This window comes from Gracilinanus agilis, chromosome 1, assembly GCF_016433145.1.
Source record: "Gracilinanus agilis isolate LMUSP501 chromosome 1, AgileGrace, whole genome shotgun sequence".
NCBI lineage: Eukaryota > Metazoa > Chordata > Mammalia > Didelphimorphia > Didelphidae > Gracilinanus > Gracilinanus agilis.
The window spans coordinates 13,299,317-13,316,564 of NC_058130.1; the positions used below are offsets into that span (position 1 = coordinate 13,299,317).

The window sequence follows — 17,248 nt, forward strand, 5'->3', positions numbered from 1 at the left end:
TATCATCTAATGACTCATCCACTATCTGTTTATTCATCTATTTATCCATCTGTTACCATCTATCTACCTATTCACTATCTATTTCTCCATTCATTCATCTGCCCATCCAGCCATCCATGATTATCTAATGACTCATCCATGTATAAATGTAGATTTTGAAACTTGGACTTCATCCCCCAGAAGTCCCTTAGTTTTCCCAAAATTCCCGTTAATCTCTCCTGTGCCTCCATGTTTGTGTGGTCACGTTATTGTTTTATAGTTGGCTGTAACTCCTTCTTTCTCTTTTGCTCCTGGGAGCAGGCTGGGGGAGTTTAGCCCCTGTTCCTTCTAGGTTTTTTTAATGTTAGTTTATTATTAATAAGACTTTACAAAATATAATATTTATATTTAATTGTTAAGTTACTGAATATTAATTTTAAAATCCACACCCACTATCTGTCCATTTATCTGTCTATTCATCTATTTATCTATCGATCATCTACTATCATCTACCTATTCATCATCTATCCATCCATCCATCTACTATCATTTAATGACGCATCCACTGTTTATTCATCTATTCATCTATCCATCCATCTATTACCATCTATCTACCTATTCACTATCATTTAATGACTCGACTCTCTATCCATTTATCTGTCTATTCATCTATTTATGCATTATTCATGCATCCATCTATCCACTCACTCACTATCCATCTTCCTCCCTCCTTCTCCATCCATTCACAACACCGTACAGTATTGGTCTATAGCAGTGATTCCCAAAGTGGGCGCCAGCGCCCCCTGGTGGGTGCTACAGCAATCCAGGAAAGCGGTGATGGCCACAGGTGCATTTGGGGACGGTGATAGTATGTGACAGGGGACGCTAAGTAATATTTTTTCTGGAAAGGGGGCGGTAGGGAACCCCTGATCTATAGGAGAGATGCTAAACACAGTTGGGGCATTAAGCCAGCTTTCCCTCTGGACCCTGCTGTAGTTACAGAGACGGAGAGGCCAGTTCTCTCATGGGTCCAGCACAGAGGGTCCCCTCTCAGCTCATCTTTCTTGTTTTTGGCTGTCCCCACAAGGCCTTGGTATGAGCTGGAGGTGGAGGTGGGCCTTTCTCCTCTTTAGGCTACAGCTTTAGTCATGAGGTGCTCTCAGATCTGCCTCAGAGTCGCTCGGTTCACAAACGAGAAAAAAGCTAAGCGGATAGAAAAGCCACCAAGAGAGTTCAACTCTTTAAAGAAAAATACCTTTTTGGCTAATTTCAGGTCCTCGATCAAGTCTTCTTCTCCTTGGGAAAGCTCAAAAATTGCCTGAAAGAAAAGAAAAAGGAATTCCGTGGCATTTTCATTTCTTGTCTCTCACTAAACCCAACTCTGGCTGGGGCTCAGCACTTTTGGGCTCTGGGCCAGACTCTGATCCTGCCCTCTGGCCTTCTCTTGGATCTCTCCCAGGCCTGGGGTGCTCTGGCTCCTCACCTCTACTTCCAGGCTTCCTTCACGTCTCAGCAAAAACCCATCGCCTCCAGGAAGCCTTTCCCAGTCCCTCTTATGGCTAGCACATCCCCTGGCTGGCCAATCTGTCATTTATCCTGTCTAGCCATCCTGTGCCTGTACGTGGGCCACGGGTTGTCTCCCCCAGGGACGGCCTTTTCTCCTCCCTCTATCCCAGCACATAGAGGCGCTGAATAAATGCTTGCTGACGTGTGTGTGTGTCAGGCCACATCTTTCTCTTCTGTAAAATGGGAGAAGAGCCGGGCCACAAAATCTCTACGGCTCCTTTTGGCCCCCCACCCCCACCCCGGTGTGACCAAATAAAGGCCTTCATTTCTAAACCACACGCTGTGTTGAGCAGGCATCACCACGATCACAGGCAGCTCCCTTTCAGGAGTAAAAGGACCTCAGGCAATCCCTCAGCGTCTTAGTGTTTGAGGAAATCCTCCAGGGCCAAAAATGCCAGCAGACACTCCATTTTATGGAGCAGGAAACTGAGGCACAGAAGAGCTAAGGGACCTGCTCAGGCTTCCCCATCTAATAAAACTCTGAGGCAGGATTTGAATTCTCCACTCCAAGTTGGCCCAGCCAGTTGGGGCTGGAAAATCATAAGCTAGAAGAGGGTGGGCGGAAATGACAGGGAAGCAAGTGAAGGGAGTGGATGGACGGAAGGCAAACCGGAAAACCTGATCTTTCCACCAGGCTTTGGGGGCATCTTTTACTTCTATTCTGAAATCACTGTCTCTCCAGGGTCTCTTGATTTTTATTTTATTTTATTTTATCCTTTTGTTTTTAAACATAGTTTCTGTGGATGTCTTTTAAAAATAACACTAACAGGGGCAGCAGAGTGAACAGAGAGCCAGGCCTGGAGTTGGGAGGTCCTGGGTTCAAATCTGACCTCAGACATTTCCTAGCTGGGTGACCCTGGGCAAGTCATTTAACCTCCATGGCCTAGCCCTTACCACTCTTCTGCTTTGGAACTCATACACAATTACTGATTCTAAGACAGAAGGGAGAGGGTTAAAAATAATCATTTTATAGAGTGAAAAATGAAATGATTTTAACCCTCTTCTACTTGAAAAAAATCAATCCTTTTAAATGTACTTGAGAAACTCACTATTTAAATGAAAACAAGGGATTTTAACAATCCATTACCTATTTGGGTGGGAAAGTTCTGATTCCCCTCCGGGCAGGGCTAGAGGCAAAGACCCCTCCCCCTGAGCAAGAGACCCCTCCCCCTGAGCGGTGACCCCTCCCTCTGGGTGAAGACTCCGCCCTCTGAGTGGTGACTCCTCCCCCTGAGCGGAGACCCCGCCCCCTGGGCAGAGACTCCTCCCTCCGGGGTCCTCTCACCTCCTGCCGCTTGATCTCCTTGGAGGTGAGCATCTGATTGACGCTGGCATCGAATGTCTCACTCCACAGCTTGCTGTCCCTGCGCTTGGTGCTGGCGGGAGCCGCATGCCTGGACCAGGGGCGCGGCGCGAGGATGTCCGGGCGGCTGTCGCTGCGGAAGCTGATGGAGCGCTAAACGAGAAGACAGAACCATGACGGGTCAGGGCCGCTGCGGGAGGGAGGTCAAGCCCCGCCATGCGCTCCAGACACCGGGCGAGGCCTCGGGCCCCTGGTCTTAGCACAGAGCGGGTCTCGGAGCCCAGACGCCAGAGCCGGGGACAGAGCCTGCCGGAGGGCCTGCCGCGGCCTCCCCTCCCTCCCTGGAGCCCCCAAGCGGCTGGGAGAGGAGTGAAGGCTCCGGAAGGGCCTTCGTTTCAGAGTCTCTGTAGGCGGGAACCCCACCTATGCAGCAGCCTCTGGCGGCCATCAGGACCAGGACGGGGCACCCAGGGCTGGGGACACAAGGACTGCCTGCAAGGAGCCTGGCTCTAGGGGGCAGGGGGGGGGGCACGAATGGATCAGGGCACAGCACGAAGTTGGGGGGGAAGAGGGTGGATCCCCCTCGGGACCCCAGCCGGCCCTTGCGGGTGCTGAAGAAGGAGGGATGAAGATGGAGAAAGTCCTGTTCTGGGAGCCGCCAGGGGCCAATGGAGCTTCACGATCCCACTTGGGGTTTTCTCGGCAAAGATACTGGAGGGGGTGGCCATTCCTTCTCTGGCTCATTGTTACAGATGAGGAAACTGAGGCCAGCAGGGGAAAGTGACTCATTCAAGGTCACCCAGCAAGCTGGATCCAGTCAAGGGTGTAGGAGACCCCAGAGGGCAAACCCAGGATGGGGGGGCTGAAGAGGGGAAGGAGGCAAAGGAAGAACTTCCTGACCACCAGAGGGAATGGCCAGGCTGGATGACCTGTGAGGTCCCCTTCCAGCCCCTGCACTCCATGCTTCTTACATCGTTAGCAGGATTTGCCAATCTACAAAGACCCCTCTGGGCCAGGTGAGCCCCAAGGGGCTGCCCCTCAATCTGAGGGGGTTCTGGGGGACCCCTGCGAAGGACAGAGGGCTGAGGAGGGACCAAAGCCTGAGAACGACAACAGGAAGCACCCTGAGGCTGGGGCGGTGAAGGGGGCCACTGGAGTTTCGGTTTCTAGGACCGTGAGGGGAGGTGAGACACAGGAAAGAGCTCAAAAAGCAGATCTGAGACAGCCCGCCCTTCTCAGTCCTCCCCCTCCCTATGAGGTTTTTCCTTTTCTCTTCTTTCTGGAGGCAGGGTCTCCCCAGCTTGTCTAGGCTGGAAATTTGGGGCTCCACCATGAGACCCTCAGCCACAGAATATCCGCCCAGCATTTGATAAATCTTTGCCTTCAGCCAAGATGGGGGGGGGCAGGGATGGAGGTTGGCCAACCTCTCCCTGTTGGGAAAAATGCCTCCTGGTGGGGGGGCGCTACTTCCAGCCTCAACAGGAGGGGCCAACTTGGGGAGCCCTACAGAGCCTACAGACTGTGAACATGAGGTCCTGAGGGCAACCCTTGGGAGGGGCCACTACAAGAGGGCAGGAAGGAGGCTGGCTTGGCCAACAAGCCAGAGAGGAAACAGCTAAAACAATGCAGTTGAAGTCTACACAGAGGGTGCCGAGGGTGGCGAACTGCAGGCACACACACAGGCTAGGCAATGGTCAATGGACAAGAGGTGGCAAATGCAGGTGGAAATGTCGATCAAAAGGAAAATGGCAAATGGTGCTTGGGCAGATGGAAAATGAAGCCTGGAAATATCAGAGTGATCATCTGCCCCCGGTCCTGCAGACAAGCTCTTCTGTTCCTCTGAGTGGGGGAAAGGCATGTGTGACGTGCAGGAGGAAGGGCCAGCTTGGGTTCTGGTGCAGCCTAGCTGGGTCACACTTGCTCAGATGCAGCTCCTCCATTAGGCCTCTAATGCTCATTCTCTTTTCCTCCTGTTATGACTCAGTTGTTTGCATGTGCTCTGTATTGACCCATCTGACTTCACATTGGGTCTTGTTCCCTTTCCCCAGCGGATGGCCAGTGTCTCGGGGGCAGGGGCTATTCTAGTTTATCCTCGTGCCCTCAGCACCCAGCATAGGGCCTGGAGCAGACCTAATATACATTTGGTAAATTTTAATTTTGATTCTCATCTGTGGAGTCTGGGATGTATGGGATATTCCACTTATTTACTAAAAATCCTGACCTTCCATCTTGTTCCCAGGCACAAGAGTGTTTGGGACTCTTTGGAGGGGGGCAAAGATGTGAAGAGTGAGGGAGACGCATCCACTGGGGAACGGCCGAGTCAGTTAGAGGACAGGACTGTAAGGGAATACTGTTGTGCTGTAAGAAATGACAAGCAGGAGGAGCTCAGAAAAACCTGCAAAGACTTACACGAATTGAACGGGGATGAAAGAAGCAGAACCAGGAGAACTTTGAACACGGTGACAGAACACTATACAACGAACAACTGTGAACAAGCACTATTCCCAGCAACACAGTGATCCAAAGTTATCTGCAAGGACTCACGATCAAAAAAGCCATCCCCTTCCAGAGAGAAAGAGTGACCCAAATCATTGGGTACCTCTGAGTGACCAGGAAATCAGGTAGCTGTTATCGGACCCAAGAATCTCCCTGAAGACCCAGTGAAGGCTTGGTGAGAGCAGGTGACCCTGAGTCATTCCTCAGGCATGTCACCGAAGTCAACTTTGAGCATCTTAACCAAGCTATCAGAGTGGCTCACAGTCCTGCCTCCTCACATAGCCTACCACGGAAGAAGGAACTTCTTCAAAGCTGGAGGGGTCGAGGGAAAGTGTGAGTCTATATATCACAGAACAGACTAGAGGGGGTGGGGGAATGCACACAGCACCTGTCCCCCGCTCTAAAAAGGCCAATGATATTATTCTGGTGGAGGGGTGGGTGGGGATGGGGGGACTGAGTCTCTCCATCTGGCCCAGGCTGAAAGGGTGGGTGTGGGTGGTGTGGAAGCTCTGACCTGGGCTGGTTCTCCCTTCTCTAGAGGTTCATCATATGGGGGCTGCCACCCAGGTAGTGTTAACCACCTAGTACAGGTCAGAGCTCTGGAACTCAAGTCAGCCATGGCTTCTCCAACAATAAGGGAATACAGGGGTGCCATCGCCTTCCTGCTTGACGCCCTCAATTGCCCACCATTGTTCCTACACAGAGAATAAAGTCCCAATTCTTAAACATGACCTAAACCTTCAAGGTCATTGACCACCTAGCTCCCTTCCTCTTCCCTTCTTCCCTCCCTCCTTCGTCCCTCCAGCGCTCCCTCCTTCCTCCATACCTTTCCATCCCTCCCTCTTTCCTTCATCCCTCTCTCCCGTTCTTCCTCTATCCTTCTCTCCCTCTCCTTCCTTCCTTCATCTTTCTCTCTCTCCTTCCTTCTTCCATCCCTCTCTATATCCCTCCCTCTCTTCTTTCTTCCCTCCCTCCCTCCTTCCCTCTCTCTCTACCTTCCTTCTTTCCCTCCCTCCCTCCTTCCTTCTTTCTCCCTTACCTTCTGTCTTAATATCAATTCTAAGACAGAAGGGCAAAGGTTAGGCAAACAGGATTAAGTGTCTTGTCCAAGGTGTCGGAGGCCAGGTTTGAACCCAAGGGAGCAGTTAGGTGACTCTGTGGATAGAGAGCCAGCATTGGAGACAGAAAGTCCTGGGTTCAAATATGGCCTCAGACATTTCCTAGCTGTGTGTCCCTGGGCAAGTCCCTTAATCCCCATTGCCTAGCCTTTACTGCTTTTCTGTCTTAAAACAATATATAACAGTATTTCTATTCCCTGAGCTTCCTCATATCCACAATCTCCAACTCCACTCCTAGAACTGCCCTGCCAACCCAGCACCCCCTAAAATGGAGAAACCAACCATTCCTTTGAGCTGCCTCATCTTACAAACCAGCCACATATATCAGAAGCAGAGAACCAGGAGCCTGATGGAGGGCCACGTGCCCCCCCACCCCCCACCCCCCCAGCACAGAGAAAAGATCCCAGAATCTTAGGTCGCTTTAACTTGGCCATTCCCTTGCCCAGTTAGCTCAGACAAGCCCTTTGCTTTCTCTAGAACTCCAAATCCCTGGATGCCTCTGCATTTCCAGCCAGGGGTGCTGGCTTTTTGTCTCCTCCACTGGCCTGGGAGCTCCTCCAAGGCAGGGATGGCCTGTTTCCTTTCCTCATGTGCCCAAGGCTTGGCACACTGCCTGGCACACAACTGACCAACTAAGGCAGGTTCATCCTTTCTTTAAAAAAAAAGGAACATTAATCGAGTGCCCACTGCGTGCAGAGCCCGGGCTCCTTCCCACACTTCCAGATCCCTCTCTAAGCCCACACCTTCTGTCTTGGAGTTAATCCTGTGCTGTTGGTTCCAAGGCAGGAGAGCCAGGAGGGCTGGGCAAGGGGATTTCAGGGACTCACCCTGCCCTCAGGGGGCTGAGACTCCCGGTAAATCTATACAAAATGTAGGAGAAGTGAATGCAAAGTAAGTGGAAGGGAGAAGGGAGGCCAGGGAGGCCAGGAAAGGCCAAGAAGGCTGAGCTAAGGTTAGAGTCGAAAGGAAGGATTTTAAGAAGCAGAGCTGAGGGGAGGGCAGGCCCTGGGCACAGGGGACGGAGGGACAAGGGCCCATCGGCTCTTAGGATTCTGATGCCAGCCAGGGAACCTGGAACAAGATGGCGGCCGCTGGGCAGAAAGAGGCACTCAGAAAAGTGCTGGGTCTTGGGGACTTGTGAAATTTGAGGTGCTTCTCTTCTCCCAGGACCTAGAGCTTTCCTGAGTGTCTGTTTCTGCCAAGGGGCTGCCATCTTTCCAGATGCCTGGTTTGGACCTGTCTATGGCTGGTGGTTAGGGGCAGAGCCTGGGGGCGGGAGGGAGGCTGCACACCTGCACATGGAGATGATGGGGAAGCCCACGGGAGCCACTGAGGCTACTGACAGACAGAGGAGAGAGCCTGGGGCCCCCCACATCCTCCTTTGGTCACAAGTCAATTAGAGAGCATGAAAACAAAAGAAAGCAAAGAACCAATGATGTTCATTCTGCTTTTGTTTACAGATTTGTCCTGTTGTTTTGTTTTGTTTTGTTTTGTTTTGTTTTGTTTTGTTGGCTTGGTCTGATTTTGTTTGGGGAAAAATAAATATTTTTTTTTCTTAAAAAGAAGTGACTTTTAGGAAACTAAGAGTCAACGGAAACTTCCTGAGAGAAGCTCTAAGCAAATTAGATGTAAATCTTCCACAAACACAGCCAGTTCTAGCTACATCCTCCCTATTTTCTGAGCCCAGTTAGAGTCCTGCATCCTCCAGGAAGCCTCCCCAGAACAGCAGCCAGATATCCTTCTCCCCCACCTCTTAGCCCACCATCTTGGGGCTGCCATTCCACTCTCCAATTTCATAAGCGTTTCTCTAGTCCTCAGGCCCAGGGCAAGGCTTTACGCAGTAACCCTGGAGAGCCAGATGGAAAAGTCTCCATTTGGGAGGTCCACCTGGTGTCTGTCTACAGTCCTCACTGTGCCTAGGATGGGGCTGAACACATTACAGACTCCGAGCTGGAGCCAGATTGTCCTGAGCTCTAGCAAAATGCCTCCTTCCCCAAGAAGGGAGCTCCCGGGCCTACCAGACTGGAGGTAGTTCAGTGGGGCTGGAGCTCATTCCTTTTGGGGAAACTCCTGGAGAAAGGAAGGGAAAAGGCCCAGGCCCTGCTCTTAGCCGCTCTGGAGCCCCTCTCTGTTCTCTCCAAAGGGAGTGGGCCCTTCCCATCTTTCCAAGAACTCGCCTCTGGCCTTTTGGACCCTGGGACCATTCTCCACCTTCCTTGGGCCTCCCTCCTCCTCTCTGCCTCTTGGCATTCTTCTGGGCCCAGGTGGAGTCGCCTGGGGCTACAGGAAGACTTTGCTGGGGAGGTCAGAGGCCCCAAGATCCCTCAGCTAACTCCCCCCATCCTAGACTGTTCTGATCCCTCACCAGGTAAGGCCCTCCCCACCCCGCTGGCTGGGACACCTAGAAGCCTGCCTCTGACACCCCCTGGCTGGGGGCCCAGGAGGGGCAGCTCAGCTCTCCTCAGTGCCTGAGACGATTCTCTGGGCCTGCTGACTGGTCCTGGTAGGGATCCCCATCCCCATGAATCTCAGGCCCTCTCCCTCTGCCTCCCCCAAGAGAAGAGAAGCTTCTAAAGACTGTGTGTCCCTGGACAAGTCACTTCACGCTGTTTGCCTCCGTTTCCTTGTCTGTAAAATGAGCTGGGGAAGAGACTGGCAAACTGTGTGACCCTAGGCAAGTCACTTCACTCCAACTGCCCAGCCCTCACTGTTTTTCTGCCTCAGACTCCATTCTGTGTTTGTTAAGGGCCAGAGAGGATCACAGGATTCTCGATGGCTCCCCATTGCCTACCAAATAAGAAATGCCATCTTTCTGGGGCAAAGCCCAGGACCGCTGCCATCTGGCACCAAGCTGCCCTTCTAGGTGCATCTCCAGCATGTATAAAGGGGTCCAGGCGGTCCTTGTGCTCTTGGGGATCTGCGCTTTGATAATTTAAATAACTTAAGAAGAAGCAGAATGGCCTATAACAGGTTGAGGACTTTGGGGATCTTCCAGCGGCCCCTTTTGGGACGTTTCCTGTCACTCTGTCAGTCAGACGGTCTGTCTGTCTGCACACCTGTATGGGGGGAGGGACAGGACGATGTCTTTTCTCTTTGCTCTTTTTCAGGTTTTTAATATGATTTACTTCATTTGTGAGTGGTTCAGAGAAGGGGAAAAATGCTTTTGAAAGAAGCCTGAGGCTCTGTTTCTCCAGCAAGGGCTGCCCATTCCTGCTCAGACAGGAAAGCCCATCCTCCGTCTTGGGTACAAGGGACACGAGCAAGGGCGCTCTGCCCCTCTGCCAAGTGTTTCCACATCAAGGTGATAACGAGGGATCCAGAAGGCCTTTCCTGGCCCAAGCCCAGGAGGGTGCTGGTCGAAGCCCTAAACGCCTCCCTCTCCTCCCCTTTCTGCAAAATCCGCCCCAGGCCCTTGTCCCGGGCTCAGACACATCTCCCTCCCTCCCGGAGTCTCCAAGACACAAGGAGCCGCCAGCCAGCCTGGCCGCCATCTTGTAAGGCCTGTCGGGGTGGTGCCCCGGACTCTGGAGGGGCCTGAAGGGGCCATCTGCCCGGCACCTGGCGTTGAAAAGACCCGATTAGCTATCTCTGGCCGCCCCTCCCAGTCCAAAGATCACACTATTGGGCACGGAAAGCCCAGAGGAGATAAAAGTGGAGCAGGGCCGCCTTGCATCGTTTGTCCTTATTTTCTCTCCTATTTTTCACTGCGGGAGGGTCTTCGCCCATCTTTCTCCTTCCTGCAACATGTTGGAAAGCATGCCAGGGATGTTCTGACCATTTACCACCAGCTAGAGCGCCATCAGGTCTTTGAGGCCCTCCCCCCGTCTGAGGGACCCTCCCCCCAGGTCTGAGGGACCCTCCCCCTCTTTTTATTTTGGGGGTGGGGAGGCCGCGGGCCTGGGATTTCACGGGGGCAGAGAAGTCCTCATGAAGAAATACCCTTTCTTGGGGCAGACCAGCCATCTTTCTACCTCTTGGAGCCTTGGAGAGTTTGGGAGGAAGCGTCAGAGGGCACGGTTGAACCCTCGGTCTTCCTGACTTGGAGGCCGGCCTCTTATCCATTCTACACCCGGCCCCTTCTCAGATCCCTTTTTTGTATATATCTTTTATTACTCTGTCTTGTTTCCACCCTGTCTGATAGCCGGGGAGCACGGATGCGGCGGATGTGAGATTATTTAGTCTCCTTTGCGACAGACATTCTTATTGTCTCACTGACAGACCTGAGCCCAGGAGGACCTCCCATCTCTAAGCCTGGTTCTCTATCTACTGAATCACCCAGCAGGCCCTCATGGGTACATAATCTAACTCAGGTCTTTCTTCACTCTAAATGCGATGTTTTCCCCAATACACCAAACAGCCTCTCTTTAGAATCTCAGCCAGCCCGTGAGTTCCCTGTGCATCCACATCACACACTCTTCTTCCTTCATGGAACTGTTCCACGTGAATCCTCAGATTCCATTCTGAAGCGCTTCCCCACCTCCTCTGGGCTCACTTTCCCCTCAAGCTTTAAGTCATCACATCCTACCGACCCTCTCTCCGACCCAGCTGAAATCGGCTCTCCCCAAGCCTAGTGCACGCCCGAGCCTGCCTAGCCTTCTCCACCGCCTCTACCAGGAATTCAGCGGATCCATCGCTTGACCCCAAAGTTCTATTCTTTCTCCTTTAGCCATCAGTTGATCCTACTCAGTCAACCTTTGACCAGCCATACACATTAACGAGAGCCCAGGAGCCCAAAGCCTGGAAGAAAAGATTCAGGACGAGAGGCCTTAGAAGCAAATTTTTAACCTGGAACAGATTGGAAATCTAGTCTGGTTGGATGTCCTCTACCTTTTAAGGGAGACTGGAGCTTTGAAGGCAGCTGGGCTGCTTCAGAGACCTGGGCACAAGGGAGATGTTAGGAAGACCGAGGCCAGAAGGGAAGAAAACCTCCTTGGCGCTCCTCAATCGGGAACCTTCCTAGATGAACTCTGGGATTGCATAAGTCAAGGGAGATCATGGAAATAACCCCCCAAACCATGCTGTTACCACACCAGCCATTCTTTCCACTTTCTCCCTGCTGAATCTGGACTCGAACCCACGATCCACTTTGGGTTGGAAGAAGTGAGATTTTGCTTTGCCCAGAACCACATCAACACCTCACGGTCTGGCCCCTTGCTTGAAACCAGGCCCCGGCCTGAGCAGCAGCCCTCACCCTCCATCAGAATGTAAGTTCTTGAGATCAGAAACTCTCCAACGTGCTTATATTTGTATCTACAGCACAGAGCATAAAGTAAGCACTCAATAAGTGCTCTTCCTCCTCTCCATCCATCTATCTGTCCAACTATCTATACATCCATCCATCTCTATTCGTCCATCCATCTAGCCATCAAACTCTTTATGTCTATCCATCATTCAACTGTTTACCTAACTAGCTATCAATCGATCCATCCATCTGTCCAACTATCTATTTATCTACTTATCTTTCTGTCTATCTGTCCATCTATCCATCCATCCATCCAACTATCATTCATCTACCTATCCTATCCATCCATCTGCCCATCCAGCTATTTATCTATTCAGCTCTTCCCCCTCCCTCTCTCTCCCTGTCTCCTTTCTCTCTCTCTCTCTCTCCTTTTCTCTCTCTCTCCTTCCCTTCCTCCCTCTCTCTCTCCCTAAGTCTCTCCTCTCTCCTCTCTCCCTCTCCCCCTCTGTCTCTCCCTCCTGTCTTTCTCTGTCCCTGAGAGTCTCTCTCTCTGTCTTTGTCTCTCTCTCTTTCTCTCTCTCTCCCTCTGTCTCTCTCTCCTGTCTTTCTCTGTTCCTGAGAGTCTCTGTCTCTGTCTCTGTCTCTGTCTCTGTCTCTGTCTCTCCCTCTCCCAGAATTGACCTTCTCCAGGGTTTAGAACTTGCAGCAATCTCTCAGGAGGCAGAGAAATGCTAAGTCGCACAACGTGAGGACGAGCCGATGGATGGCGCTTGGTCCTCCATTTCATGGACTTCAGCCCTGGCCTCTGATCAATAAAAAGGCCAAAGCTCCAGAGATTTGGGCCCCGAGGCTCCAGCAAAGTCTGACTTTCTTTGAAGCTGTTCCTCTACAAACACGTGGGCACGTAATTGCTCAGTGCATGCGGCCGACTCCTGTAAGAGGCCGCTTTGATCTGCTCGCTGAGGTGAAGCACTCCTAGCACAACGGCGCATCTGCAAAGCCTGCGGTAAAGGTAACAACAAGTACCGGCTCCCTACCTGGAGGAGAGCATCTAAGTCTGGACGTGAAGCTGGGAAAAAGGGGGTCGAGACCCCACCTCTGAGCCTACCTGTATGAACATGGCCAAGTCCTTTGCCCCTGAGCTTCTGCTCTCTCATCTGTAACACCAGGCTGATAATACTCAGGCTAACCATTTACAGAGTGACAGGGAGGACTAAAGGATATAATGCACTGAAAGCAAAATGGATAGAACCTTCGACGTGGAGTTCAAATTCTACCCTAAACACTATGTGACCTTGGGCAAGTCATTTGACCATCGTCTGCCTCAGTTTCCTCTTTTATAAAATGGGGTACTAGAAGCATCTACCTCCCAGGACTGATCCAATGAGACCATGATTGTAAAACATTTATCATACTGCCTGGCACCTAATAAATGCGTGTTACCATTCTCCCTTCCTACCAGCTATTTGATCACGAACAAACCACTTCATCCCTTTGACCACTGTTTCTATTTTTTTTTTTACCCTTAGAATGAATACTGTGTGCTGGTTCCAAGGCAGAAGAGCAGTAAGGGCTAGGCAATGGGGGTTAAGTGACTCGCCCAGGGTCACCCAGCTAGGAAGTGTCTGAGGCCACATTTGAACCCAGGACCTCTCATCTATAAGCAGGGCTCTCCATCCACGGAGCCACCCAGCTGCCCCCTGACCATTGGATTCTCCATCCACAAAATGGCTATAACCATTTTGAGACCCCTATTTTCTGGGGTTGCTGAGAAGCCCAAATGGGAAAAAAAAGAGTGTTGGGGGCTTCAAGGGCTCTCTAAATGGGAGACAAACCCAGCACAGAAATGGCCCTGAGGGGCAGCTGGGTAGCTCAGTGGAGTGAGAGTCAGGCCTAGAGACAGGAGGTCCTAGGTTCAAACCTGGCCTCAGCCACTTCCCAGCTGGGTGACCCTGGGCAAGTCACTTGACCCCCATTGCCCACCCTTACCACTCTTCCACCTATGAGACAATACACTGAAGTACAAGGGTCTAAAAAAAAATGGCCCTGAGACGAGTTGCATCTTCTCATTATTCTTTCAGAGTTAAAGTTCTGAGAACTTTTAGTATCATTCCAACAAAAACATATGACCATTCCTAGGATCAGGGACTGGGCTTGCAACTTATTGGTCCATGGAAATTCTGGTGTGGAGGCTCCCTTCCCCAAGTGAGTCAGCAGCACCTCCCCAACTCAAGAGTCTTAGGAAGGAGCTATTCAGCGACGGCTTCCTGTTCAGAGAGTAGACCTGAACTCAGAACTTCCTGGCTTTACACGACTCTCCATTCACTGTGCCAAATGCCCTTGTGCCCATCCCTGCCGAATGGAACACGGCCCCCCCTCCAGACCAGAACCTCGGGAAGAATCTTCAGCAGCAATGAGGGTCCATCTGCGGCGCAGCTGGACAGCAGCCCCCCTGCCGGGGTCCCCCTTACCTGCAGGGTCTGGCTGAATCGTTTCAGTGGGGTGGCCTTCACAGGAGGGATGAGGTTGGCCAGCGACGTGACTCTGGACAGGGGCTTGACCCGCTTGTTGCTCGGTTCCTGTGGATTGCAGAGGAAATAACGAGAAAGGTCACTTTGCAGACATTGACAGCCTGTGACAATGCGCCGCTGCTCACTGGCCCGGCTCAGCCCGGGCACATCTGCTCTGCCGCAGGGAGGCTCCTGCTCACCTGCACACGGTAGGAGAAGCAAGGAAGGGCGGACACCGGCGGCCATCCCTGGCCCCGGCTGCATGTCCAGCGGGGGATGGGGTCTCTGCGCTCCCCCCAGGTCTGCTGGCTTTGATTTGGGGGCTCCCAGGGGAGGGCTGTCCTCCCCACCAGCCCCTCCACCTCCAGAGGCGAGAGCGGCCGCCTGCTCTCCTCTCCAATGACCTTGTCAGGAGAGAGAAACCGTGGCCCGGGCTTTGCCTTCCTCCTCGGGCTTCCTTTTTTAAAGAACTTGCATTCTTCTCCCTCAAGTTCCCAGAAGAGAAACAAACTTGCTTCTCTGTCTGTCTGCCTGTCTGTCTGTCCCTCCCTCCCTCCATAGAGATCCAAACGATACTCACAAACGCTAAGTTAATCACACAAAGAAACATCACTAGGACGGAGTAACCTCACTGCCCCGCCTCCCCCCATTCGGTTCGTTAAGCCCCCAAACGCTGCCTCCGAGATGGGGGAGACGCCGGGGAAGGCGGGCGAGGAGGGGAGGAAAGGGAGAGAAGCACGAGATGAATTACCCGAGTCTTCCTAACCTCCATCTGACATTGCGCGGACCACGGGCAGCACATGGAGAAGGCGGCTGGGGGGCAGGAAGCGAGCCAGAGCTCCCGGCCTCAGCCCGCGGCCTCAGCCCGCATCGTCACCGTCCCGGCCGCGGCCGGCCGCTCATCTTTCCTTCTCGCCATGCCTCCCGAGTGCCTTGAGGCTGCCCTTGAAGCAGAGCCGCTGCGGCTGGCAGCCTCCCTCCCGCCATCCAATCCTCAGGCGCGCACAGCCCCGCCAGCATCCCTCCCCAGGATGTAGGGAAACCGGCCCCACCGGCGACCCTGGGACTTCTGGGTCCCGCGGGGTGGCCGGACGGCTTTCCGAGAGCGAAGCCCAGGCCGAGCAGGCTCTGCGGTGGGGCTTCTGGCAGGGCTCCTGGGGCGCGGGGGTTGGGCGGCAGCCAGGAAGGGATACCCCAGCTGGCCAGCCATCGCCTGAGCATCCTGCGGCTGCCTCCCGGGCGCTCCTCCCCGGGGACGCTCTCGCCTCCCCACGTCAGGGTGACAGCGCACACAGGCGGGGGGGGGGGTCTTCAGACCTGCTGCCCCCCCAGCCATCGCCCTCCAAGGATGCTGCCCCCCAGAGCAGGGCTGCAGGCTGGCTCCCTCCCCTTCCCCCTCTGCTGTACTGTGGAGAAGGCAGAAGATGCTGAAGATGCGGCCAGGGGCTCCCCCGTCACCCCAAGGATGCCTGCCTGCACCCGGCTTGGGGGGACAGTGGGGGGCTCTGCTTTGGCTCCCCTGGACAGTCAGCTAAGGCAAAGGGCGGATGCGGGCAGGGCGCCCTTGTTGGAGAGTGTGTCCATCTGTCTGCTGGGGCAAGGGGGGGCACAGGTACCACAAGGGCTCACTTAGTCCTGGCACCTGGCAGCTGTGCCACCTTCTCTAGGGCCTCACTCACCCACCCTGCATGGCACAGCCAGGCTGGCATTCAGTTTTCTAGAGGGCTAATGCCACAGGGGGACGTGCCAACCCCGGGTGCTCCCCGTGTCAGGCGGGGGGTGCTAATTATATTGCAATTAAACCACCATCCTGGGGGACACCCATGCCAATGAGGGGGGTCTACTCTGACAGGCCGGGCAAAGGGGGGCTTGGAAGGAAGAAGGGGCTGTTGGGTCGGGGGGGCCCTTCCTGAGCTGGGGGGGGGGCATGTCCAGAAGAACATTCCCCTGGCTGTGCCTGTGCTGTCTAAAGGGGATGATGCTTCCGGATGGGGTTAGGATGCCACCTTCTCTCTCTCGAGGGTGACCGCCCACCCCAGCGGGGGCCCCAACCCTCTGCGTTGGGGGAAGCTTCGGATTGTTCCCCGAGACGAGAGAGAACAAGCGAGCCCCGTCCAAGAGGAGCAAAGGAAGGCGATGGCCAAAATTCCGAGCCAAGGAGCCTCCATGTGTTCTAACATGGCGGACCTGCTCTTCGGGGGCCCAGGACCTGTCGGGAGGGTGAGGACGAGGAAGGCAGAAAGGCCACCCGGGGAAAGGAGCCTCGGCTGCAAATCTGGGTCCCGTCCTTCCTGGGTCAAGGCCCTCCCCCTCTCTGGGTGCGCTGGGAGGGCAGCCTCCGGGGCGCGTCCACCTGCACACGTGGGGCTCTGCCTGACCCTCCTGATGGCCCCCCTGGACGATGGCCAGAGCCATCAGAGGCGTTTCAGCCCGCGAGGCGGCCCCTCTGCACCTGAGAGTAAAGGAGCTGCGCTGCCTGCCTGCTAGCACCAGAGGCCCTGGGTTCAAGGCTCAGCCTCTGACCGTGACTTGCTGGGGGCCTCGGCTTCCTCGTCTGTGAAACGAAGGGGTGGGACTACCGGCTGCTCTCGGGCTGCTCCGGCTAGAGATACGGATCCCACCAAGAGGGTTAGCCACGGTTCTGTGGCTCGGTGACATCAGACGCAAGATTTGAACTCAAGTCTTCCTTTCTCCAACTCGGACACTATCCACGAGAGAGAGACCTCAGGTGCAGGGTCCCCGGGTTCAACCCCAGCTCTCCCACGGGCAAGTCCCTTCCCCTGTCTGGGACTCAGTTTCCCCCTTTGTAACACAAGGACGTTGGACTTGATGGTCTCCACGGTCCCTCCCAGCTTTATCCAGGACTGCCGGAGAGCGAGAGGAGAGAGCAGAGAGAAGAGCGAGAGGAGAGCGAGAGGAGAGAGCAGAGAGGAGAGCAGAGAGGAGAGAGCAGAGAGGAGAGAGCAGAGAGGAGAGAGCAGAGCGGAGAGCAGAGAGGAGAGAGCAGAGAGGAGAGCAGAGAGGAGAGCAGAGAGGAGAGAGCAGAGAGGAGAGAGCAGAGAGGAGAGCAGAGAGGAGAGAGCAGAGAGGAGAG

General features: G+C 53.9%; 1 protein-coding gene across 2 annotated transcripts in view; it reads right to left on the bottom strand.

The window, feature by feature from the left end:
* Nucleotides 1-17,248, bottom strand: part of ARHGEF3 (Rho guanine nucleotide exchange factor 3) — a 144,279-nt gene that overhangs the window by 10,784 nt on the left and 116,247 nt on the right. The window contains exons 3-5 of one of the 2 annotated variants that reach the window (XM_044685457.1): nt 14,116-14,223; nt 2,831-3,001; nt 1,235-1,297 (exon numbers count right to left, since the gene is read on the bottom strand). In XM_044685457.1, coding sequence (XP_044541392.1) covers nt 1,235-1,297; nt 2,831-3,001; nt 14,116-14,223 — 342 coding nt within the window. Of the gene's footprint in view, nt 1-1,234; nt 1,298-2,830; nt 3,002-14,115; nt 14,691-17,248 lie in introns of those variants that run through there. The other variant, XM_044685393.1, reaches the window with a different exon arrangement.